This window comes from Corvus moneduloides, chromosome 3, assembly GCF_009650955.1.
Source record: "Corvus moneduloides isolate bCorMon1 chromosome 3, bCorMon1.pri, whole genome shotgun sequence".
In the NCBI taxonomy this organism is placed as follows: domain Eukaryota; kingdom Metazoa; phylum Chordata; class Aves; order Passeriformes; family Corvidae; genus Corvus; species Corvus moneduloides.
The window spans coordinates 63,039,521-63,066,645 of NC_045478.1; the positions used below are offsets into that span (position 1 = coordinate 63,039,521).

The 27,125-nt window shown below is 37.2% G+C and overlaps 2 protein-coding genes across 4 annotated transcripts; one reads left to right on the forward strand and one right to left on the reverse strand.

Annotated features, from left to right (window-relative positions):
- On the reverse strand, window positions 1-26,828 carry TFB1M (transcription factor B1, mitochondrial). Of its 3 annotated transcripts, none has more exons than XM_032101915.1 (8): window positions 26,742-26,828; window positions 25,874-26,031; window positions 24,194-24,345; window positions 20,550-20,658; window positions 18,652-18,803; window positions 14,267-14,386; window positions 3,290-3,417; window positions 1-847 (listed from the first exon to the last, which is right to left on the reverse strand). In XM_032101915.1, exons 2-8 carry the CDS (start codon window positions 26,004-26,006, stop codon window positions 586-588), a joined length of 1,056 nt encoding a protein of 351 aa, XP_031957806.1. In that variant the 5' UTR covers window positions 26,007-26,031; window positions 26,742-26,828; the 3' UTR covers window positions 1-585. The 3 variants fall into 3 exon arrangements, with proteins under 3 accessions (XP_031957806.1, XP_031957808.1, XP_031957807.1); XM_032101917.1 differs by lacking the exon at window positions 26,742-26,828 and adding an exon at window positions 26,670-26,732; XM_032101916.1 differs by lacking the exon at window positions 26,742-26,828 and adding an exon at window positions 26,389-26,493.
- Window positions 7,013-12,514, forward strand: CLDN20 (claudin 20). Its single transcript, XM_032101918.1, has 2 exons — window positions 7,013-7,389; window positions 9,380-12,514. The coding sequence occupies exon 2, from the start codon at window positions 9,464-9,466 to the stop codon at window positions 10,121-10,123; it is 660 nt and encodes a 219-aa protein (XP_031957809.1). The 5' UTR covers window positions 7,013-7,389; window positions 9,380-9,463; the 3' UTR covers window positions 10,124-12,514.
- Window positions 26,829-27,125: the final 297 nt, after the last annotated feature.

The following is a 27,125-nucleotide window of genomic DNA, read 5'->3' on the forward strand; positions in this document are numbered from 1 at the left end:
CATGTTTTCTACTTTTTATTGTGCTGCTTTTCTGTAGTTGGAGCTTTAAATCCCAAATTCTTTGCTTCTGCATAAATGAGAAGAGTATTAACAGACCTTGAGGCAATTGGTGCACTTTATCCTCCTGTAAGCCAGTCACTTGAGTGTATTTATAAGAGTCTTGGCTACTGTTTTTTAAAGTTCTCTGCACAGTAGGATGTTCCAGGACAAAAAAGCACAAAACCCCAAATATCATCTTATACGCTGAAGTCTGAAAAGTATTTTTCTTCCATTTCAGTAAAGCACTTCCATTCATACAAAATTCAATTACGTCAGAAGTACTGCAACTTAACGACCTGTCTCACAACATACTTTGGTTCTTGGTATGTGTTCTGGCCATTTCCCTGAAGTAAAAAGAACCTGGACTGTCTTCTCCCTTTTGTCTGCAGCTGAACGGAATAGAGAGAGATGCCCTCTCTACCACTTTCCCTAAAGTAGGTCTTTCATATCTGCACAGATGTAGGAACATATAAGCCTTCTTTTACTGAGTCAACACCTGTAGATCAAGGAGTTAAAACTCATAAAAAAAAAATCAGACTTGTGCTGTTACAGCTGATTTTGCTCTTCAGTCTGTTCAGGCTGACCAGTACTTCCAAGTAAAGTTTCTGTCATCTTCTTTTGCCTTAGTTCTTCTCTGTAGTTGAACACAAAAAGGCTTGGGTCTTCATCACACATTTTCCTGTATGCATTGCACAGGTTTCTAAACTGTGACATGGAGAGCTGAAAAGGACGCAGAGTTGGATCAACATTTGCTGTCATCATCAGCTGTTCTGTTCTTTTCAAGCGTCCATTTTCAGGAAACAAGGTCCTAAAAGATAAAAGGGGTGAAGATAAACAAATGTCAACAATTCTGACAGACAATTACATTTCCCTTAAGAGTAACGTGGAATTTACTTAATAGTAAACCTATATTAATTATGTCACTATTTTAGCTCTGGCACTCCTAATATAGCTCATTATCTGAGCAATGGAAACATATAAGGGTCCTTTTTCTGCAAATACAAATTATGACACCATAGGAAAGCACATACCTACATTATAGACTAAACACATCTATGTTCATGTTTGCTAACATTAAAAAGAGCTTTGGGTGTGGATACAAGCACAGAGCCTTCTTAGAATTAGCCTCATATTTAGAAAGTAACAACAGATTAAACTGCACAAAACAGATCAGATCCAAACCATATGACTTTCTTTCAGACTGTTTCATTCCAATGGGAAAGACAGTTATCACTTGTCATTAATACTCTCATTCTAATGTCAAAAAAAAGCCAAGCAGCAGGAACGGAGTATTTAATTGCCATTCACATTTTAATATTTAGAATGTGGGAGAATGTGGCAGGAGTCCTAGATTTTGTTTTCAGCTCTATTGCTGTTCATAGATAGGCATATCAGTACGTTTACTCTAGGGCCAGATGCATTAGCACCTTTCTCTCAGAAGTTCCCCAAATTTTAATGAATAGTATGGCTTTGTGTAAGTAAGTGATAGTTTCGTTGGGTGGATAGAACACAAAGTTAAGAAGAGGTTTAAAATTACAAGTGAAAAATGAAACTTCTGGGAAACCCATTTTGAAGTATGTGCTACTTCAGGCCTTTGACAAAATGTTCCCATTAGTTCAGCATCTAGGTCAGCAAGGTTAAAATGGATCAATTTTTATTTTGACACCCCTTTCCTTTGATTCGATAGTTAAAAAAACATACCTGGAGTGAAAACTATTTTTATTACCTTTTTTTTTTACAGACTGTGAACCATCTTATCAATGTCCGTGAACCACAACTCAAACTGTAATACGGACTTCATAGCTCCATCTTATATTTCACATCTCAAATCCCAGAATTCATACAAATATAAAATTATTCTATTGCCTTGTTTTTATACAGTCTGTGTGACAGATAACCTTATAACAAACTTAACAGCTTTATTATACACCAAAATTTGCTATTTTTTTCAGGTCAGCTAAAGAATAAGAGGATTTTGTTTCTTAGCTGCACACTAGGGCTAAAGTATGATAAGCTGCTAGGGGAATACGTGACGTCCAAAAGTTCAGATTCCCCCTCCTTGCCTCAGAAGAATGTAAAGCAGTTATTAGCAATTTGAGATTACACAGGAGTTGGGAGGGGTTTTTTTTAAACTTTGGTAAAAATATTGTACATAACATAGATAATGCTGATCGCACATGCCTTCTGCTTACATTGTCAACTGGAACCATTCCTTCACAAAAGAAAAAAAGAAAAGAAAAAAGAAAACCACTACTACCCTGTAAGTCAAAACCAAGCCAGTCTAGAGTTTGGATACTTCATTTTCTAAACATTTCCAAATGCATACTCAAACTTTAGAGAAATCTATACTCATTTTAGATCCAATGTCTGCATCCCACACGTCAATGGCATTGATGGCCTCAAGGAGAAAAACCCCAACAAACCAAAACTACATGCAAAGTTCTTTGTTCACCTTTAAAACAGTGACAATGAAGGCTTGTAGTACAGTAAGGTGGTATCCACCCTAATTCTAGACTGCATCAGGGCCAAAACTATGCCCAGCAACATTCAGGGACCCCAGGCTTCAGGAGATGCCTCTCGTCCCAACAGCATCTCTGTCACACCTTCTACTGTGCTGCATGCTGGGGGTTGCCCATAGTAAGTCAGACACGTGGCAGTGCTGGAGTTTTAACAGGATCCTTGAAGAAGAGACTTCAGGTTTCTCACATCAGATAAGCCAATAAATTCCCTCAGTAAGAGATGGGGATTTTTAAAGAGCCAGTAAGAACTCCATAAAAGGGCAAGCACAGAAACAAAAATTTGACCTTTTGACACTATCCCCAAATAAGTCAAATTTGTTACAGATGATGTTCTTCTCACACTTCCACCAAAATCTCCTCACACTGCCATCTTTGGTTCTGGATTTTGATACTTTTGGTTTTTAACTCAATCATTCTGTAGTGTTTGTGGTTGGGCTGGGTATTTTTCATTTCTGAGACAGACAATCTATTGAAAAGATGACCACTTTATCCTAGTGATTTTAACAACTTCAACTGCACTAACAAAAATGCACAAATAATTATTTCATAATTACATTAGATATTAATCTCATCCTTTTGTGTCCAGAAACCATTCTGAAATGGAAAGATCTGATGAACTATGATGAAAAATTCAAAATGGGAAGAATAAAATCAAATGAATAGCTAACTGATTTAGTAGCTGATGCATTTACAAAAACATTACTTGGGAGTTTTTCATTGAAAATACTTACTCAATTCCACGGAAGCAGTATTTTCTTCTGAACTGAAAAACACTTCGAACCACTTTTTCTACCAGCTCAAATGGCTGCTGTATCTTTGGTTGCACCAATGGAGTAAAATGCACCACACTCACATCCACCTATATGGAAAAGAGAGATAAATTTGAGTAGACATCTTCCTCTGAGACACATTACTTCTAAGTTACTTGGCTAGACATCAGCAAACAGGCACAATACAGGAAGGCATTACAGCAGCAGGTAATCCGGCTGTGCAGTGACTAATGTCATGGTATGGAATGTAAAAATTTGCCTTAGCTTTCAGGACCCTACAGATTTTTAGTCTTAGTTATCTACATTTCCAATTAGTTCACATGCCATTAGTACTCGGTACTTTTTACCCCCATGGCACTTTGTCCGTTTAGAGCAACTTCCATGTAATCTGTAAAGTAATTAGCACTTCTGTCTTCAGATCCTTCCACAAGACAATTCTGACATAATACAGAAATTAGACAATATTTGATATACAGGCTGAAGGGCAGCTGCAGAAAATTGGTATTATAATTAGAAATCGAACCTATTCCCTATATGTTTTCTGTTGCTCCAGGGCTTTTCTAAACTGTAAGCCAAGGAATTGCTTTTCAATGTATTAAGATTTCTAGTCTATTTAAAGGAATGGTAGGTAGAAATAAGTGCACTCAGTTTAAGTGACCACACAACTCTGCGTTTACACTGTGTTATGCAGTTCATCCAAAATTATGTTTGAATGATTCCACAGAGATAAGCTTGTATGTATTCTTTTATAGTTCTCAAATCAGACTCATTCACAGAACAGTCACTTGCCCTGTGTCTGAAAAGAGAATGAAACAATACGTTCACGTTTTATGTTTTTTATATGTATGTGTATATGTCATGCAATTATAGAGACACTGTATTATATAGAAAACTTCCTGAATTCATCAGACTTCTGTATTAAAAATTACGAGCTGGATTTAAACTCCCCTTCTGCACAACAATATATAAAGCAGTTCATCTTCCAAACTAGATATTAACAACAAGAAAAAGGAAAAATTTCTGTGGAGAAGCACATTGAAAATTTGTACAATGTGTACAAGTACTGGTACTGAATGATTAAAAATTTCTAAGTGCCAGATTTTAAAAAATATTTAGTCTCTTATTAAAAAGTGTCTGCTAATATGATAGGCAATCACTGAATTTTTTAAAAATATCTGACAGTCAATGTTGGCACTCAGAATATGAATTATCACCACATGTGCTAGTTCTGACAGAAATAAGAGACACAATCAGACCAAAGAACAGCTGCTGCTTGAAGCACACTCTCAATGTACCAATTGTTCATGATAACCCAGAGCACGAGAGTACTTCAAAAAAGAAAGTTTTTCCTACTGCTTCAACCAAAACTGCTCACAGCAACCTCTGATGTGGACATATTCTGACACAAAGGTACCATCTATCCATTTCGTTCTTTCCGTGGGAACAGCTCAGCTGTCAAGTAATCTATCAAGTACAAATGCTTCTACAACACAAATTACTGTATTTCAAATGAATTGTAAAATCCAAACAACGTAAGTTTTTCACGTAGACAGAACTTACAAAGCTGAGCAAACATACTGGCTAGAGAAAGGAAAGAAAACAGCAATTAATGGTGCTGATGAAAAAAAAAACCCACAGCAACTTTCCAGTGTTAGCACTACTGATCCCAAGTATATATTACTGGAGTGTTTTTTTCTAGTTGTCCACCTTCTCTGAAAGCTAGAGTTAAAAATATGACAGAAAAACCCCCTTAAAATTACTAAAATGTGAAGCACAAGAACTTAATTAAAAATCAGGTGACAAAAAAACTTGACACATGGAAACCACAGTGAAACACACAGAAGTTATTTCCCAAACCACATTTTGAATTTTTCAAGCATTCAGAGCTTCTGCCTTTGCCACAGGTTGCTCCTGTCAGGAAGACCACAGGGATATAGAAAAAACTTGTGTTCACACTGAGTATAAGAAAAGTTAATCTTTTTGAACAGAGCAAATACATAATTCTCATGTCCAATCAGCTCCTTGTACAGAAATACTAAGGGCACATGCATATGTTTATCTAATTTTGGTCAGGAAATAAAACAAGGTTATTGTCCATGTGGCATCACCAAGTCACCTCAATTTTGCAGAAATTTTCCTAAGTGAGAAATGAGGGCTCTTTGGGAGTTAGAGCTGCATCTTTAACAACAATTTCTGAAGGAAAAGACAACAAAATCTAGATGCAGTGTACAGCTTCAGAGCCAAACAGCTCAATTTGCAATCTCAAGGCCAGTGGGCAGTAACTTCTGCTTCTGAAACAAAACACAACACTCCTCAGTTCCATTACAGATGCTGTTTTCTTTGGACCCCAGGAAAGCTGCTTGGTTACTATAGCAACAGATACAGGGGAAAGCTTTTCATTTGTAATTGGCCACTCCTTTAAAACTATACATGCTATTTTCCCTATATCTTTTAATATGCATCAAATAGAGAGTAGAATTATGAAAGCCAATAGAGAACACAAGAGCACTTAAAATACACAAGTTGATTTCATGATAATTTTACTAGTAACACTTTTCACCCCACCAAGTATGTTAGACATATTTACAAAATAACACTCAAGTCTTACAAAATAATGAATATGAAAATTATTCAACTGATACACCCCAAACTGTCAATAGTACAGTAATTATTCACCCCTTACTGTTTTAGTATATCTGTACAATGAAGGTTTATGTTCTGGTAGGGCAGGGGGAACACAACAGAGTACAATTTAATTCACACAAGTCTGCAGCCTTGCTAATGAAATCAACACTCTAAATCAGAGTAAGCTTAAATGAGACAATTTTTACTAATTGTTGACAATGAAGGTCTCATAATGGGCAGTACGTGTACCTTGCAAAAGGGCTGTATTAAGAGCAAACCCACATAACCTTTCCTCAAGCTGTAATTTACCCATAGGGAACTGAAACCTAAGCAGAACATATTACAACTTCATTAAAACAGACTGCTTGAAATCCTACTGAGATAGTTCTAAGCCAGCACTTTCACAATCCAAGTGTTAAGTAGCATTTTATCTACTGAATAGTTTGTCTCCTACAAACAAATGTTAGGTCTAACACCAGATATGTGCATCTCATAGCAATCTTGTTCCAATGAGAGTTTACTTCCAGCAGAAAGTAACTATGCCCCTGCACTAAAAGAAATAACTTCTGTGTAAGAACAGCTCTGCAGTAACTCCATTCACACCAGGCTCACAAACAGAACCACAAGAGACCAGAAGTCAGCTACAGAACCTATGGGTATATCACTGCTGCAATGGCAAGACTCTTCTCCCAGCTTCTTGTTTTCTCACACCAACTTGTTGAGGCCACTTCTCCAATGTGCTGCATTTACCATAGAAGCCTTATTGAGTGGCTTTATTCCCTTATTCTTTTCGACAGCCTCATATAAAGGTAAAAAGTTATAGGATAACCTACGGAAGGCTAAAGCTATCAGGAACAGATAAGCAAAGCCTGCAGTTGAATAGAAGCGTCCTGCTGTTCCAATTACAAATTAAAATAAATTGCACAGTTCTTTTCTAGGAAATTTAAACTCTTAGTAAGATTATCTGTGACAAAAAAAACAACAACTGACAAGCAACAAAACTCTCTGGCTCTCAGTGCAAATTAAATTATTCCCCCCCAGTCCCTAAGTCTACAGTTTCTGGATTCTCAAGATTTTACTCCATTTAATCACTGCTCACACTTTCCATCATAGAACCTGGGTATCATTATGTATTTAGGACTAAGGGCCTCCGTCTGTTTCATTCCATAATCTCTTTGCTTTCCCTTACTGAGTGTTTTTCAAACAAAACTCATTAAACAAAGTACTCCTTTATTCTCGGGTAGATGGAACTAAGAGAGAGAACAAACAGCAGTAATGCACTTGCTGTGGAGAACAGAAAAAAAACAACATTCCAAGAAATTTTGTTAATACATGCCAATGCTGTTTTATATGAGAAGAGATACTTCCATTCAAGAGAAACTGCATTTTCCAGGATATCTACAGTGAAGAAAACATCTCAGACCTCACATCCAGCAGTAAGTCCTACACAAACAGGAATGAAACATAACTGTATTTTTAATTACAATTGTAATGCTTATACTTGAATTTATCGTGCCTTTAACTTGGTTCATCCCATTAAGTGTAATGTATGGCTACCATTTGCAGTGTTCTATGCATCTTTGTGTATACTGACATTTTAAAAAGGAAGTAGTGAAAAAGGCTGATTCAGGGTACTAATTAGCTGTTTCAGAATAGGAATGAGAATATCAATGAGGTTTTTTTGAATGAGTTTTGAGCTATCCAGACCTGTCAGTTCCTTCTGTAAAAGGAAGTTAAGCCATCTTGCCCATGGGACTGTGCAGTAAATGATATGTATTTGCCAGAACATCTCTTCCCAGCCTGAACAAACTGAAGGGATTTGGAAATAGGCAGGTCTTTGAAGTAAGATTTTAAGAATGAGTAGCTGTTAATATTCTCACCTTAACTTTAAGCATTTTTAATATATATACGCTGGACAGAATTAGCACATCCTTGAACAATTACCCGAAATAAATACAATATAAAAAGATTAGAGTATAAACAAATGATATAGAGAATATAGAGAATTATGCTACATATTATAGAGGATAACAGCACTATAGAGGATAAATATATTAATTACTTCAGAAATACCACTGAAGACTGATAGAATACATATCGATCAAAACTTTTTTGTCTTATATATAATGAACTGAAACAAGAGTACAATGCCACAGATATTTTGTATTCCACTTATTTCAATTTTATTGCTTACTTTTATGGCTTTTCAAAAAAAGTTCTAATGCTGAAGACCAATTTTAATATCATTGTTCATATTTAGATAGAAAGTCTGGATCATGCTTTCTAAGACAGAAGTCTGCCCTTTGTCTACCCCTGATAAAAGACAAAGCCCCACACAAAAGGCAAGGCAGGGTATCACTTTCTATTCCTCCTCTCAGAGGTTTCGAACCCCTGTTCTACATCTGCAATCCCAATAGTCCAGCTGATGCAACAGCAACAGTTCTGTCATTCCAGCTGCACAGATGTCATACTGCCTAAAATGTTCCCATCTGTCAAATGAAACTGGACTTTTTGTAAAAGAATAGCAAGGAGCTTTTTAATGATTTTTTTAAACTGCCACTTCATGGCAACTTTGCAAATTATTTCAGACAGGTGACTGATTAAAAAAAGGCACTTCCACAAATGAGCTGTTTCATACCAGTATTAAAAACATTGTTTTAGAGACAGAAGCAGATCATACTCACTCTTATGACTTGCTAAATCTACTGCTCTAAGTCAAGGAACTGAAATCACTGAAAATAAAAAATTGGTAAGTTTTAATAAAAATTAAATAAAATAAAATATTGATTTAGAAAAGTCATATGTGACTAATGTGAAAATACTGCAAAAAGTAAATTCCATTTTATTCTCCTCCAAACCCAAGATATTTTATAACACTTATTAAAAAGATGAACAGGTAATATTTAAAAATCAGAAATAAGGGGTTACTTTTAATCATACTTTAAATAAAAGATGGTATAACAGCACCCATTGTTATAAAATAGTCAACAGGAGCTGGCTACAGCTATCAAGACAATTAAACATGGTACTTGAAGAGTACAATATATTTTCTACCACAGTGTTTTCCTACCACAATGACTTCTACTCTGCAAGTTTCTGGTGTTCCATTTACAATATATATTTATCTAATAAGCCTGCGATCTGTGTGCTATTACCAAAACCGACTGCAGTAAAAAGTTTTGCTTGATGGCTTGCAATCATGTATGAAAGGGCAGCAGCTCCATTTTACAAGCAGCTCTAAAGCACTGTCCATTTGCCATCATTTCTGTTCAAGTACCTTGCATACAGCAGCTCAGCTGCTGCAGGGTCATATTCAGATATTCATTCAGATAGCTCTACTTTTAAACGCAAGCTTTTTTTGTTTGCTGATTTCTTTTCCTTTCCCCCTTGTACTTCTCCTCCCCCTCCTTCCTCCCTGTTACACAGGCGGCCACAGCTTGGCTACGAAGCTCCCAGTTACTCATTTCCAGGAGAGAAAACGCAGACAAAAGGTGACAGAAGATAACCATCATGGCATCAGCAAGCCTGCAGTTCTTTGCTTTTATTCTGGCTTTGTTTGGTGTTTTTGGAGATATCGCAGCCACCCTGCTACCACACTGGAAGGTAAATGCAGACGTTGGCTCAAATATCATAACAGCTATAACACAGATGCAAGGACTTTGGATGGACTGCACGTGGTACAGCACTGGGATGTTCAGCTGTACCCTGAAATACTCCATTCTCTCTCTCCCTGTCTACATCCAGGCTGCACGGACCACCATGGTACTGTCCTGTATCCTATCAGCCTTTGGAATCTGCATCACTACGGTCGGAATGAAATGCACAAAATTGGGAGGGGACACTGACAGCAAAAATCATGCCTGTTTTGCTGGAGGGGTCTGCTTCATTCTTGCAGGAATCTTTGGATTAGTACCAACATGCTGGTATACAAGAGAAATTATTTCAAATTTTCTGGACCAGACCATTCCAGAGAGTAGTAAACACGAACCAGGAGGAGCAGTTTATACAGGATTCATCTCAGCAGGGTTTCTGCTTATCGCAGGTGTGATCTTCTGCTCTTCCTGTTTCAAAAGGCAGCACGGAGCATGGACTTACCCTCCAAAGCAGCACCATTTCCCATCCACAGTGCAGGAGAGCAATGCAGGTTACAACCTGAAGGACTATGTATAAGTAGTTATTTCTATCCATTGAAGTATTTCTATCCATTCAAGGGCGGGGGGGGGGGGGGGGGGGGTTGTGTGTTAAGTGTAGTTTGATTATTTTAAAGAATGTATAGTATAGCACTTAACTTTTCCTGTATCTGGGTTGAAGTTATATTCATGCAAGGCATTTAATTTATAGGGGCATCCATGAAAAGGAAAAATGTAGGAAAAGACACTTGTCTGCTACAAGAGTACTTTATTCTGTAGATTTTTCAAACCCTTCTTCCTGACTTCCCAAGTAACATTTCGTGAAGAAAAAGGAACTATTTTAAAAACATAACGAACTGTACAATTGATGTATTGATGTCTTGTTACAGCAAAGATGACTAAAAACTAACTGCTTTCTGTTTAGTGAATTAGACTTTCAATAACATGTAACATTTAGAGTGTATTTTACATTTTTATCTTGATTTTAATTATGATGCAAGGTAAAAAACCCAAAAACTATTTGTCCAAGAAGCGCAATTCAAAGGTTTTTAAAAAGCAGACATATCTGCCTTTCATTTTCAATTCTAAATTGCCTTGATAACTAGATTTTGTAAAAAAAAAAAAAAACCACAAAGCAAAAAATACATACACAAAAAAAATCAACCAACCAAAACAAATCCACAACAAAAGCTCAAGGCTCCAAACCTTAGCTGCACTGTATACTCTGCATATCAGGCTGAAGGATCAGCAGCACCATTCAGCTCTTGCCAAACACAGCTCTCCTGCCCCAAACTGCCACCTGCTGAGGGTTTCATTTATTATTGTTAAAGGAAAGCGTGCTGGACATTCACCAACTGCTACTAATCTATCACTACACAGTGAATGCTAGATATGCGGAGCAGTACGACAAGAGAAATGTAACCATAACTGTGAAAACACCTGCAAACTGTAACAAACAGGATAGAAACTAAATTATCTGTGTTCAAGAAACATCTGCAAACATTCTAGCTTACACTTGCTAAAAGTAGCTATGAACAGCTCAAATAACACAGCAACCACTTACTGTCTTCTACATTTCTGACCTTCTAAAAGAACCTTTTAATTCCTGTTAGTTTTTCTTCTAGGGTCTGTTTCAGGCCCACTCCCAGGTATTCTATTACTATAAAATCTACTATACAACAGTGATAAAGAGACAGCTTCTTTATTTTTTTAACTGCCTTATTTTGAATAATTACCTTAAATCCTTTAACCTTTTCTTTCACCACGCAGATTTTGTTTTGTATTGGTCATTGGCAAAGTATTCTACCGGAATACCTCTCTAAATGAGAACCAAATCAATGAATGAAAAGGGGTATGATACAGGCCTTTAAATTTAGGAAGATAATGCTGGATGAGCCTTTCAATAAAATCAACTGCCATTTATTCTGCATATTTATACACAACTTTCATTTCCCATGATACTAGTCTGAAATTTGCTAAAACACTGTGAAAGAGCCCAAACATTACATGTTTAGTGTGTTGGAAAAAAAAAAAAAGTCTGTTACAGCATTTGGGAAAGTGGACTGCTTTATGCACTTAATATGTAAGAAGGCTTTATTCATAGAGAGTCTTCATTCTTCACATACAGAATAGCATTACATCTTGCTTTTATTCTACTGTTACACAGCTCTTTTGAGTTTCCTATGTTTTAATCAAGCAGCTTGTTTTGTACTATACTAATGCAACTATCAGCAGTTACTGGGTATTGCAGAGACTTCACAATGACCAAAAAGCTGGTTTCTTTTTCCTAGACACAATGTTGTGCAGCACCATTCCATTAACCAAGAGTCTTTCATGTCTCAACACTCATAGAAATGTCGAAATAATATTCATACGAGCAAATGAAGTAAACAACTCCTTCTCACAAACTTGCATCTCCACCTTTAGAAATGGGTTTGACATGACACTAAGCCATGATCACTGCCATGTATGGGAAATACATCTGTTTGCAAAAATTATAACCAAGAGGCATTTTTACAGGAGAGGGTAAGAAAAAGGTAGTAATGGCATACCATGAGCAAACCAAGATGCTCATTGGTTACATATGCTGCAAATTCTTTTTCCTGAAACTTTATAAAAAGGTACCTGTACTTTGTATAGCTATGAAACAAAAATCAAGCACTGAGCCATTTCATTCACAGTACACTGCAAGAGCTCTTCAAGTAAACAGATTCCATGAGGAACAGTAACATATAAAACCATGTCAGTCTACAGCTAAAAGAACAAGGACAAAACAGAAGATCAGTCTACAACAGGAGTTCAAAGGAAACAAAATATACAGAAAACAGGTGCTAGCTCTGGGTGAAAAAATTGTACTTTCTGCTTATGCAATATAAGCAATACTTTTTTTAACTCCAAAAAATACATTAAATAAAAATACTCCTGCCTTTAATTGTACTGCTTTTTTTATTCAACAGAGCACCAACTGACTCTAGGACATGCTTATACTAAGATATTTGTCACAACTGTGTGTGTTATCTCACTCTTGGTCAACTATGGCCTTTTCAATACAGGAAAATGGAAATATCAGTTATAAGCTTCCCAATTCTGGGACACAGTCTGGACTAGACTTCTGACTATACTAGCTCTACTAGTACTCAAATTGTACCCACCACTGAGAAATCACCACCATAAAACTGGAATTTTAGCCTTACTTAAAATTATTTCACACGCTTGACAGTGAGATGGCATCCTGAAATTATTTTCCATTCAGCTAGGAAACAGGGAAAAAAACCCTAGGCCAAAACCTCAAAGCAAAAAATAGGATTTCTTAAGCATTGTCATTTTTTTTCACAACAGATTGCTGTCACAACTAGTAATTTAACATGTTTGAACAGTTACTTGCTCAAAAACTACTAACAGAATTTTAAATTATCATCAAAATATGCCCATATAGAGGCCTTAATATTCATAGAGATAAACAAGAAAATAACCTTCCACAGGTTCTCAAGAGATATGCCAGAAAAGTAAAAAGGACCAAGAGGGAGATTCTGATAAATGGGAAGGGAGATGTATTGAAGAGCTGAACCAACCAGTTTAAGAGGGACTTTCAGAAGCTGCAAGTTCATTTCTGAAACAGAACAGCAGTTTGATAGGACAAGGGATAATGGTTTTAAACTCCAAGGGGATTGATTTATATTTGATATAAAGAAGAAGTTTTTTACAATGAGGCTGGTAAAACACTAACAGAGAGATGGTGGATGCTCCATCCCTGGAAACGTTCAAGATCAGACTGGACAGAGCTCTGAGCAAGCTGATCTAGTTGAAGATGTTCCTGCTCATTGCATGGAAATGGCACTAGATGATCTTCCTGCTAACCCAAATATTTCTGCGATCCTATGATTTGCACACGCATTCAGGGACACAGACCTTACTTAAAGTCAGGCACAAATTTTTACAAAAAAGTACAAACCAAAATAAAAAGTCTTCTTGTCCAAAATACTGATTAACTTTTTCATTTTTTATTCCTGTAATCATAATGGCTATTAATAAAAATCAGGGGCAGTAGATAAGAGGACAACAAAGATTGTTCTCTACTCACTCAAGAACATATAAGAGGAAGCAAAGATTGTTACTTTTTTAAACAATCAGTGGGATATAGGTGACAAAGTGCTGTAGCAAATAGGAGGGAATAAAATATGCTAAAGATGACTGGGGTGAAACATACAGATTATAGACATGGTAAAATTAGAGATGTTTGACAAAGGTGACAAATGAAAAGCTTTTCTTATCACAGTCTTTTAAAAGACCTATCAAGTTCTTAAGGCACAATTCCCAAACTGTTTATAAATGCAAACTGTAAAATAGCAGGCTTTCCAAAAATACTCCAATCCTAGCAGACTATCCTGCCATTAAATCCTAATCTCCCTCTCCAGAACACCCAAAGAAGTATGCTGAATTTGCAGATAGGTTTGAAGGTCAAAGCCAAGTTCTCAGGAACACAAAAAAGAAAAAGCACTTTCTTAGAGTAAGCATGCTTCATTTACAGGAATTTCACATCACTCTACTTTGTAATATGGAGATGTTCAAATAGAGCAGACACCGACATTCCTTAGTCAAAATAAAATATGTTGCTTGATTGACAAATTAACAAAACCCACAAATATATACAGGAAAACCCACAAATAAATACAGGAAAACCTACCTCTGGCTTTGGAACAAAGGCTTGACCTGGAATTATGAAACAGTTTTCCACAGTGCAGAGATGCTGAGCCATGATGGACAGTCTGCTACGTTGGTTACTTCCTGGATTAGCTGTAAGTCTCTATGGGAAAATCAAAACATGCACATCAATCATATTGAATTGACAAAGTGATCACTTAAAGCTTGGTTTTCAGTATAATCAAATTTAAAAAAACATCAGCAGTTAATCATTAAAAACTCATATCAAATTGTATGCCCAGTTCATCTAAAATTTTCTTCTCCAATATAGCAGCACTTCATACCATTTCATTTCATACCATGCTGATTTACAACCTCAATCCTGCAATCAAATGCACATGAAAAGGAACTCCTAGAAATTCTGCAGAACTAAATGAGTGCCAAAAGAATTTTGTAGGGATACAAGAGAAAACTAAAACTATTCTGACTGCAGGATTCAAAACAAACCTAACACCAGCTGACAGTACTCTCACAATCCTTTCCTTCCACTGTTTCTGTATAAAATATTACCACTTTTTTTCTTCTTCAAGATGAAACAAAGCTCCATAAACCCAAGATCAGCTAGAAATCAAAAGCTCTTCATAATTAACTGCTCTACACTTACAATATTTGCAAGGAAGCTGGATCTACTTTACATAAAATTAGAATGCCTAACAGTGAGAGCATTTAATACTTAAAAGTATTCTCTGATTTTCTCAAGAATTTTTTACAAAATACTAGCCTGGATAGAGGTTTCCTACACTTTTGTGACCTGGCAAGAAACACACTTTATTGTGTTTTGCTTGCACAAACAAAATTTAAACATATAAAGCATCTTGTAAAACAAGTCTCAAATTATAGAACTCATTTCACTAACTTACACAAAACCAGAATTTTGATGCTTCCTGTTCGTATTTACCACTGCTTCAATAAAAAATAAAAATTAACCCCCAATTTGCATATCTGGTAATATTTGTACACCATGTAGCTTCATATGAAAAGCCTATTCATGAAATGCTGACATGCTTATTAAACCTATCCTTGAAAAATAAAAGCTAAACCTGTTGCCAAAGTTTCACATTTTTTCAAACAACTCTTTCAAAAGGCAGTTCTGCATGGAGCAAATAAATACTTTCCAACGACTTTTTGGAAAGAATGCTCAGTGACTCTTTTTGCCTACACCAGCATTTAAAGCTACCTTCATTGTTGTTTCAGAGGAAATTATTATTCTCTGAAAAAACCCAGACTGCAAAGTCTAACAATGCAATCAGACACGCACTTCCTTCACCACTGCAGTAAAAATGGAACTGACCTAATGGCAACACTAGGAGCAACACTTCCAATGCCAATTCAAACAAACCTATCTTTACTTCTCCCAGAAACCATCTAGCAAGTCTCAGTCAGTAAGTTCCTGCTTCTCAGTTACAGAAGGGATAACTTAACATCTGGATAATACCATCTTAAACCACTTCAACTACAGCAGCAGGAACATACCTGTGTATGGCACCCCATACAGACCAGCCAGTCAAACCCCCTGCCATGGGCATGGACATCTGCAGCTAGGTCAGGTTGCTCAGAGACCTGCCCTGTCTGATCTTGAAGGTTTCCAGGGATGGGCATCCACCAAGTCTCTTGGCAACCTGCTGCAGTGTTTCACCACCCTCACTGTAAAAAATTTCTTCCTTATATCTAAATCTACCCTCTTTTGGTTTAAAACCATTACTCCTTGCTCTGTAGCAACAGGCCCTGCTAGAGGATCGATTTTAGAGTAAGTGGGCTGGAAGAACCTGGCCTAGGTGACAGATTTGAGATGAAGCACTGAGGAATTTGGGACAAGGCAAAAGTTCTTACCCACAAAGTGAATAACAATTTAAAAATTTAGACTACAGAGAAAAAAAATTATCTGTTTGACACACAAAAGTGCTATTTTTACTGCTGTGGATATTTGGCCTTATCATCCTTAACAGGCCTCAGATTCAGCATATAAAATAACTGCTGGTTCTCATCAGCTTTAAGCACTTTACTTAAATCGTATCAGAACAGAGTGGGCTGCCAGTAGTAGATGCGTAGTGACCTAACTCACACCAACATTGCTGTGCTACGAAACAGAAAACCAGGAAAATACAACCAGCAAGAAAGGCAAATGTATTTACTTCCCTATTATATTGGCAAAATGAAATCTGACCATAAAGAAGAGAGCACATTGCTTCACTTTCTTACTGTTCACATCAAGTTATCCTAACTAATTATAAAGCACATCACTCCATTCCAAGACACATCTTATGTTTTTGCTGGGCTTATAACATACACACAGACTTTCTTTGATATTTAGACTCTTAGCTTAGAAATACCCAGGGACGACACCAGATTTTTGAGTATAAGACATTTCCCTACCAAGACCATAAATTCAGAGATATATAAAATATCAGCAGCAACTCACTATTATCTGCATTACACTGTTCTCTCTTTCCCAATACTTAATAAGCCTGTATACACCTATTTACAATGGTTACCTTAAGCAACTCCAGAGGGTCAGGAGAAAAAGACACAGAGCCTAAGTACTGTTCTTTCACCTAATCATAAAACAAAATAGTACCTTCAAAACAATTTCTTTTCATGGTATCAAATCAATAATGGAAATGCAAACCAGAAACCATGAACAATTTTGTAGAGGAAGACCTGTGTTTAAATTGTGTTGAACAAGAATCAAGAGATCTCAGAATGCAAACTCAGCAACTAACACTGATTCACTGCATGACTGTAAACAACACATTCCATTTCCTAGTGTTTCTAACTTAGCAGTGTTTTAAGTAGAAGAAGTGAAGTGTGCATGGTATTTTGCACCTAATTGAGCTATGCTGGGTGCAGAAGAACTATAATCTGCATGTCACCAATGATGTGTGCAGCTGGGTACAGCTACAGAAAGCCCAGAGTGCTCCCATACAGTGATAGGAGAATTTTTTCACTGCTGTAACATAACCATGTATCTTACCCACCATCACTCTGCCTTTCACATCACAGTCCATTAGCCATATTTTGCAACAAGGCCTAATCTCACATGGCATGAAGACCTTCTGGGAAACAGATGTGGATTCTTTAATGCCTGAAACCAAATGAGCCCAGAACTGAACTAAGAAATCTGGTTTATTTCATACCAAATGTTTGTCCCTGGTGTTCTCTAGAGCCACATACTGGAAATACTTCTTTAATCTTGATTGCAAGGCTAGAGCAATGACAGCACAATATGGTTTTCTCTGACCCAAAAGACAACAGCAGACATTCCACTTGCATATATACTTACTACTAATTTTCACAGAAAAGAAAAAAAAATCAGAATTTTCCTATTCGAATTTTTACTTTGAAGGCTTAAAATTAAAACAACATACACATTGAAGCTGCACAAAGAAAACACAGTATTTACAAACAGTGGAGCCATAAGATGGAAATTCCATTTTCAGGCTGATGTGCAACTCCTTTTTTTGTTTATAAAAGCAAGTGAGATGCTTGTAAAAAAGCCAGACTGCTTCCATAACTGCAAAACAAAAAGCCTTCCATTCTCTGTGTTGTTACATGTTTCATGCAATGGCAACAGAAATAAACTCTTAAGTCTGAAAGCACCATGGAGTAAGCCAACTGAGTATCAACTGATCTGGCATTACCACTACTACACTGCAGATCAGTTTGGCCTTCTTTAAGAAACTATTAATATAAAATAAAATATCAATTTGCTCTTGGACTTGTGGTGACAGAAGTCAATTAAGATCTTCTACACACACAAGAATGGCAGCAATACATTAATAATTCTGGTATCAAGTCTCATTCAAGAAAGCCAATGCCAGTTTCCACGGTCTCGACAAACACCCCCTGTGTTTTAAGTGTTTAATCACAACTGGAAATAATGCTAACCTTCCATTTTTTCTTATTTCAAGGAAGGTGTTTCTTAAAAAAATTATTTTTAATAAAGAGGATAAAGAAAATAAATATAAGTGTATTTCTTGAGATGAATGAAAGCTAAGGAGAAACAAGACTGATGGCATGTTGCACAAATGACTGTGAGAGAATAAACATATTTAAAAACCGAAGAGTGCTGTGCAATCTATTCATGTTAAAGAAATCAGACTTCAGAAAAGGATAGAGTACCTCAAGGAAATATAACCCTCCATAAGATGTTTTAAAAAATTACGTGCTTGTCAAAGGATCAGAGTAGAAAATTAACTCATCAAAATTCATAATTTACAGCCACACAAACTAAAAATTGACCCAACCCTTTCCTCTCTTTTCAAAGCCAGCTAAGACTGGGTTTGTAGTTTTGAATAAAAGATTGCGTATAAACAATTTTTTGTTCAATTTAGCATCTGTACAATTTTTGGAAAAATGCTAAAATTTTACCTCCCCAACTTCCTTTTGAAAAGTCAGTGTCATCTGTGTCCTGCCGTAAGTAAAAGGTCCATCCCTTTTCGAAACGCTCTCAAGCCATTTGATGATTAGAGGAGTTGAAACACTGAAGGGCAGATTTCCAATGATATGTATATCTGGTGGTTCTGTTAACATTAAGAAGAAGAAAAACAACTGTCAAGAAGTTTTATCCAAGATTTTGTGAAGAAATAAAACACAATAAAAATACAGGCCTATCAGCCTAGACTTAAAATATGAGAACAGTTTTTATCATGCCACACCAAAATGATGCCTGTCCATTTATACTCACCTTACACTGTGCTACTATTCTCAGTATTTATTAGGAAAAAAGTGGTTAGGTTTCGTTCCCATTTACATTTGAATAAATCAATAGCTTTCAGATGATTTTCAGCTGATGAGTAAATTCCAGCTGAGCTACTCTAGAAGGGCAAAACTACAACAGTGTTCTTGTAATGTCAAACTACGACTATTAGGTACAGAGTAAATAGTCATACACATACTTATGTCCAACACATCCTCCCAGGGGCATTTAACTGAGTCCTAACAACCCTCAGAACAACCACCTAAGTCACACTGGACCGAGTTCTCCTTCTGTATAGAGACCTCTGAAATCAAAAGGTATTAAAGTACAAGACTTAGCCATAAGAAGTGATGCCTGGTTTTCAGTTATGGATCACATCAGTATCTGTGTGTGTGTTGTACAACACAACACAGGGATTTCACAGGGAGCAGGGACCCTTATGTCTAGGCAGAAGTGAAACAGAAATGGACAAAACCCAAAAGCCAGTGTGCTGTTTCTCAGATACTACAGTATTTAATAACATGAATAAGCGATGACAATATCAAATTCAAGCTATTTTTCTGGCACACTTTACCTATTATGCACTTTTTAGGCTGTGATATTTCTAGTCTGTGATATTACACATTTATCAGAGACTGTGGTTTTTGAAACCCATCAGCCTTTCAGATTTTCATATGGCAATAACACAGAAGAAATGTATCTTACCTCTAACTGGTCAGCTCAAAACCCAATAGTGACTATCTTCAAGAAAGGTAAATTTTTAAAGCTGCATTACACTGTCACAAATACATTTGTTCATAGTTTGTTCTGTGAAGCACTTACCTTTTGCAGTGAGAAAAATACAATATACAATTTTTCAAGGTAAACATGATATGCCATGGTCTTTTATGTCCTAAGTCAGAAAGAAGCACCGCAAACAGTGACTTTACCTTAAATTAATAAATTTGGAAAAGGGGACTGGGAGGTCATCTCTGATTTATCTAATACTATTACATATTTTAAAAGGTTGCAATAGAAAATAGCATCCTATTGCAACCTCAGACTTTAAAAAAAAAAAAAAGGCAAAAAACCACAATACTGATTAGATTCTATTTTCGCCAAAGATATCCAGCTGAAAGCAAAGCAATGCGAAACCTAAATTTTTGAGGGCAAGTTTTACAGAAGTTTCAAAGCAAGTTACAGAAATTTCTTCAGAGGAACAACAACAGTGGTGATTTCTGACTTCTTCAAAAAGAGGAAGAAGCCAAGAAGTACACCATTTGGCCTCCTTTTATGCTGTCCAGGAGTCCTATTTGTACAGTCAAGAAACTCTAAGGTTAATAACTGCAAAGCTCCTCACTGTTAACTAAGGTCAATGTCACACAAATTCCACTGTTTTGTCTTAGAAAAGGAAGACAGTTCTTTGTTTCCTTCTGCGGGGGGAAAAAAAAAAAAAGAAAAAGTTCTCCCTTTATCTTCAACATGTACCAGAAGAGAGTAACACTTGCACTGAATGAGCTTCAATTTTATCACTACTTAAGACTAACTCAGAAGCACTAAAAAATGAAATAAATCAAGTGCAAATACTAACCATCCTCCCAGTCCTTTTTTAAGTGCTTTGGAAAAGCTTTCTCCATCTTATAGGTCAGGATATCTCCATGAACGATGCGCACTTTGCCTGGAGCTGCTTCAGATAGCATCTGTTTGTAAGCAAGCAAGCAGAATCCACAGTGAGTGTTAACCAAACTGATTTCCAGTTTCAGCCACAGCAGGAATGAAACCATTGCTATATATTTACCTTCAATATACAACAAAGCACAGTAGGAATTAAAACTGAGAACACTATTAGTAAGTATTTACTTTCAAAAAGCAAACACTAGAAATAGGTTAATGTATGATTCTGTAAACACTTAACTATTCACAGATGTAGAATTCTTAATAGAGAGTTCGAACTTGAAAAGGCTGGTAAGAGTCTCTTCAACAACAACAATTAACAAGCCCCAGGTCACTAGCAGGACCTCACCTGATTTAATAGTAGTGCAAGCAAGGTTTTGAAAAGGTTTTTAGATCAATTACCTATGGAAACGAGGGCTCATGTTGTTTATTCTGTTTCCCCCACAGCTTTATGGCCTATTATCCAATTTCAGCCATATGTGATACGAGGCTGTAGAAATATTAATTTTTGCTTTTACATGAAAAATGTGGAAGAGATTCTCTTAATATTCCCTGTAGTAGTCTACACTTGTACCCTTAAAAAACATGGAATCCACTGAAAAGATGGAGTGAGTACCTAGCAGTAGGGAAGATCTCACTAATTTCTATCCTTCTAGACATTACAAAATCATCTCCGTTGTCAGCTTCTGCAGCCCAACTGCACAGCTTATCTAGTATTTAATAAAGGCTGATATGGAAATTCAGCACTGGTTATAGTTTGGCAGACAATTCTTTTATTTCTGGTGTCAGTTCCCATTACGAAACTTAGTTAAGCTTTTTTAGTGTCGTACTAATCTTTTCTCCTATGCTATGAAATTATGCACAAACAGCACAATTCAAAAGCAGTGGTAACATTTTCAAAGGTGAAAATATTTGGGGATATTTACTGATCCTATAAGAGAATAAGGAGAAATGGCTTAAAGAACAATTTTGCTTTTGCATAGAAATCCAAATCCATTAACAGTTAAGTGCCAGTGGCTAATTGCACAAATAAACTGCTCACCATTGTTAATCCCATCTTCAATCTGAATGATGTTTAGATGCTCAGGGGCACAAACAACTTTCACCATTCTCTGAGCCAAAGGAAAATACTGCTTTCTCATACTGCTCACAAAATGTTGTCATGAAATTTTTTGAGTAAAAGTTTGGGGTTTTTTATTATCAAAATAGCGAAATTTTATGTAGAGCAATAAAAGCTTAACAAAAAACTAAGTGTTCCCGCATGTTTTAAGTGCAGTTATTTCCAAACAGAAAAAATAAAACTAACCTCAACTCCAAACCACTTAATGGACTTTTCAGCATTACACTAGCAATTATATGACATACAAAATCCGCCATGGTTTGTCAAATCTTTCTTTGAAGCTGTTATAAATACTCTAACAGGATGAAAGAAAATGTTAGATCAATAAAGTAAGAAAATAGTGTCGTTTGTTAATAACAGTTTTCTTATCAAGAGGAGTTGCTGAGGGGTTGCTGAGTAATACACTCTACATAATTGAGAATTGCATTTAATTTGTGACCACAAAATCATAGCCTTGTATTTATAATTTGAAATAAAGACTTGGAAACCCAGTGAAGCTTTTTCCATTTGAAGGGAAAATGTGTTCAGCTAACACAGCTCCAGGAGCTGGACGTCAGCCAAGAGTGTTCCATCATACAGATACTCTCATTCTTCACACACAACCAAAAGGGCACAAAGGAAGCATAAGGGGCATAGTTTAAAGCATGAAATGGTGTTCCTGGAATAATTTTATATTCAATACATTCTCTCGCTCCCTTTCTCTCCTCATCAGTCCTTCCAGCCTAAAAACTATTAGGGCATATGGCATAGGGAGGTTGTGATTCTTAAAGACTGAGGAGAACTGGCAGACTCTCAGCTTGTGTAAACTTTAACTCTGTACACATACGTTCTTCACTGTATTGCAGTTTTGCAGTAAAAACTCAAAAACTTCAGTTTTGTGAGAGACCACAGCTTGAAAAACAGTTAATGAAAAATACTGTATGCTTTACAGCAGCAATTTTAAAAGTATCTAACAGACATAATTTTAAGTAATTCCCCAATTGTTATTTTAATCTCTGACATTTTCCCTTATTCAAATCTCAACCCTTTTACGAGCATGAGTTTTGATAGTTTGTTTGGAAAACCAGAAAAAGTATTACAACCCACATTATCAGAAATGAAAGATACACTGTTACGTATCTTCTCATTTGTATAGGAAAAAAGCAATACCACATTTAATACTAATGGATGCAACGTATTTCTTGCTCATTCACATCCACTATTACTGAGTTATACCACCTCTATGTTCACTAACCTCATTCAGACATTCACTTCTACTGTGAGGAGACTGGCAGTTAAAAATAATGACTAACATTATGTCACTTGAACAGTAAAGATAATTACACACCAAAAGCTCATCCTAGATGCCAAAAGGTATACTTTTATTCAGATAAATCTGTTGCAGTAGATGCTTTTGGAAGATCAGAAAAAACATCCAAGTATTTAAAAAGCTCTCTTTACTAAAACAAGTGTAATTTAATCTCAAATTTTGTCCAGTCCCAAACCAGTTCTTCAAATCTAAAGCAAAAATGCTGATTTCCCCCACTCAAGTGAAAACATGAAAGTTTCACATTTCATACAATGAAGATGGCATATTGTACGTTATTAATGGCTACGCCTACAGACATAATTACATGCACATTCAACTTTAAGCATATGACCATGTTCATTCATACCTTACATTTTTTTTATCATATAAAGAGATGGTGGCAGTTCTCAAGTGAACTACCTATTCATTTTTGCTGCTGATTTACTGAAAAAGACACAGTGCAATTTAAGGAAAGCCCTTTCAATTGCTCTGAGATGGTAGAGACATAAGAACACAGTCAAATTTTAAGATTTTTGGACTCTGTTTTTCTTGTTGGATTTACACAGCCAAACTCCATAAACATCCAGCAACACAAGTAGATAGCATTTGAAAATGCCACAATGACTCGTGAACTTATACCAACTTTAAAAGAAACAAAGAAAAGCTTAAGAGTGTTTTTTTGAAAATGTAAAATAGATGCTTGCTTTATTCTTCTCTATCTGGATGTTAACTCACATTGAACTCTATTAACTGGAGATACACCTTCTCAATTTAATAAAGCATAATTACTAGGATTAAAATGAAAGATAAGACCATATAAAAGGACATTGCATTCTGCCTTCAAGTTATGATTTCACCATCATGGTGAAATACACCTGAAATATCTCAGTCTTAAAAACAAACCCTGACAAGCCTTGGCAGTAATTCCATTGCAGGATCAGGTCCCTAGAGGGTCTATGAGAAAGCAGGAACAATGAGTTGCGATACTGTGTATCTTTATCTGCAAGCAAATTACAGCTCTGGTTTCTGCCACAGAACCAACTTATTGTCAGTGCCGAGATCCCAACAACACACTTGGAATCTCTCTAAGTTCTCAAAATGTTCTTATTCAGTGCTGTGGTTACATGTACACAAATTTTTCTCCAGTTGGTACCTGCAATCCTGGAATAAATCGAGCATCTTTTTCAATTAAAAGGAGTTGTTCAACACCAGCACTGAGAATGGATCTGGTAATTCCTCCTGGCCCAGGGCCCACTTCACAAACATGGGCATTTTTCAGCTCGCCAGCCTGTTTCACGATCTTGTCTGCAAGACACAAAGAACATACTAAGCCTTTATTTTCCAGGAGATCCAGCTCACTAAGATAACCTCATTGTTTACTGTTACACAAGCACAAGCATCTCAGAACATCTCAGAACAGACATAAACAGTGACACATCCCAGTGAAATCCTCACACCCGCTAGACTGCACAGAATTCAGATTTGTTTCATACTACAAGATATACTGAGCTATTTGAAAAAAACCTGATTTTAGTTTTATGTCTTTGGTATTTATTGTGCTCATTACAGAAACAAATAAAAAGAGAGTATCACTCCTCATCTGTACACTAGTAGTACTACTGTGCTGCAAGCAAGCACTTGTGTTCGACACCCTAAGGTCTCACTACTTGTCCTTATAAAGGTATTTCACTACAGTACGTGTATTTCAAAGCAATTTAAGAAGTAAGGATGATACAGTGAAGCGCTATCAAGATTCTATTATGTACAGAGCAATTTTATGAGGGAGAAACTGGACTAAATGAAGAGCTGGAACACAGGCAACTGGTAGCTCTAGAAAACAAGGCAGTTGAAAGAGCGAGGAAGGAATACCCGTATGTAAGTTAAACCATACAACATTAGAAAGTAATATGGACATGAAAGAAGACAGATTAGGGACTAGAAAACGTAGCTAATGAAACAAAGGGATCCTTAGGAAGCATGGAGAGAAGATACTGATAGAAATTATGCTGCTCACTCCATGATCTCTTATGTATGCAATAAAAATAAAAAACATCCAAAATACCTGTCGACTTGTAAAGTTTCACAAAAGGCATGCAGACATTTTTATTCTGGGGTAAGTGTCTGGTTGTTCAGAAAGTGGAACTGAGTTTCATGTTCTGAATCTTTATCAGCCTGAATCTTCAAGCATAACCAAATCATTAGCTACATGAAGCTGTACTGTACTTGTTAATGCAAAAGTCAGCCAGCGAGGACACCCACCCCTGACTGACAGAACAGTGCCAGCTTTGTCACCCACTGCTGACATGAAGCTGGAAAAAACTGAATTGTTCAGAACAATGCAACTGGTTCAAAAAAGCTACAGCCCTTCTGATAAACTGAGACAAATGACTCTCGTAACTACAGCACACAGCAAATTCTAAACTGCTCAATGTATTAAATACTTCATATGACACAGAGTAATTTGAAAAAAATGCTAATTTTTAAGTCCAATTTATAAACCAAAATAGTATCCAAATGGTAAAAGTACTACTTTGGTTTAGATTTTTGCATTTTAGTCAACCCATATTTTATATAGGAATATAGTTTCTATCCAAAAAATTGCCCTTCAATTTATAAAGAAACCTATTTTTGAGGAGTAAGTAAGAGCAATTTGTCAAACCTAAAACTACTTTTAAAAGAGACCTTTATTATAAAGGTTTACCACTGAGCTGCCATTTTATAGTCTGACAAATGCTATTATGCAAATGTCATCTCCTTAGCTATACTCTGGATTTTGACAAAACTGGGATACGTGTTCTATATTAGCTAAAAATATTATAATAAAATATTTAACCTGTCAATCGCAAATCCAGTAGAAAGTTCTGGGAAAGTTGTTTCAGTGCTTTAAGGCGAAAGAGTTTAATAATTTCTCCAATAGTTGGCAGGGGAGGCAGACGGAAAGCTGCCACCTTTCCTGGCGCAGCCATAAGACAAAACTCTCAGTCCTTCCTCCTAGAGAGACACCGAAAAGATGATTCTAATTAAGTATAAAAAATTATACAATTACAATAAGTTACAATTAATATTGAAAACGTTACTAAGCTTACAAACCGAGACGTGATTCACAAATCATTAGAGGAGGACTATAGCAAGACTAAACTCCGTGCATCGCAATTCTGACTTCAGGATGCAGTGCTTATGCTCGGCACGAATTCGGAGCATTTGGGCAAGTCTCATTTTGCAGCTCTGCCAAAGCCTCAGGTAAGCCCTCTCACAATTACTCAATGTCAACCTTCCATTACTTTAGAAAAGAATCAGTAATGAGGATGACTTCACGGCACCACGCAAAGGCAGAATGTATTTAATTACCGTGGCCCTAAGAAAAGCTGGGAGAGCTCCACCCTCAGCCTGCCCGCACCCTTCCCCGCGCGTGTTCGCGGCGGCGTCCCCGAGTGCGCAGGCGCACACGCCGCAGCGCAGCGGGGGCAGTCCCAGCGCAGCGGCCGGGCGGGGCATCGCGGGGCGCCGCCGCCCGCACCGGGCTGGGCCAGACCGGGGGCGCCCCGCCGCCGCACGCGCTTTCTCTCCGCGCCTCTCCCAGCGGAAAGGGGCCCTCGGAGCGGAGCCCGGACAGCGCGGCGCCTCCTTACGGGGAGCAGCGGGCGCCAACCCGGAAGAGAAAGGGGCGCTGCGCTGCGCATGCGGCTGTCCCGGCGCCTTACCTGGCTGTGCGCGGGGGAGGCGATGACCGCGCCACCGCCCGGGTGCGCATGCGCGGTGGGCCCCGGGGCGGGGCCGGGCGGTGTGGGAGCTTCCCGGCCCCTCCCAGCGATAATCGCGGGCCTGTGTCCGCTCGGGTTTTTCTGCGTTCGCTGCATAAACCTTTCAGAAAGCTTTCCCTTCCCTGTTCCTCACGTGGCTGCCAGGGAGCAGGGAATCAATCGGTTTGGGCAAGACCTTTGTCATCATCGATGCCAACCTGTGACTGAGCACCGCCATGTCAGTTACACCATGGCACTCAGTACTACCACGTCTAGTCTTTTCCTTAAAATCTCTCCAGGGACGGTGACTCCACCATCTCCCTGGTCAGCCCATTCCAATGTCTA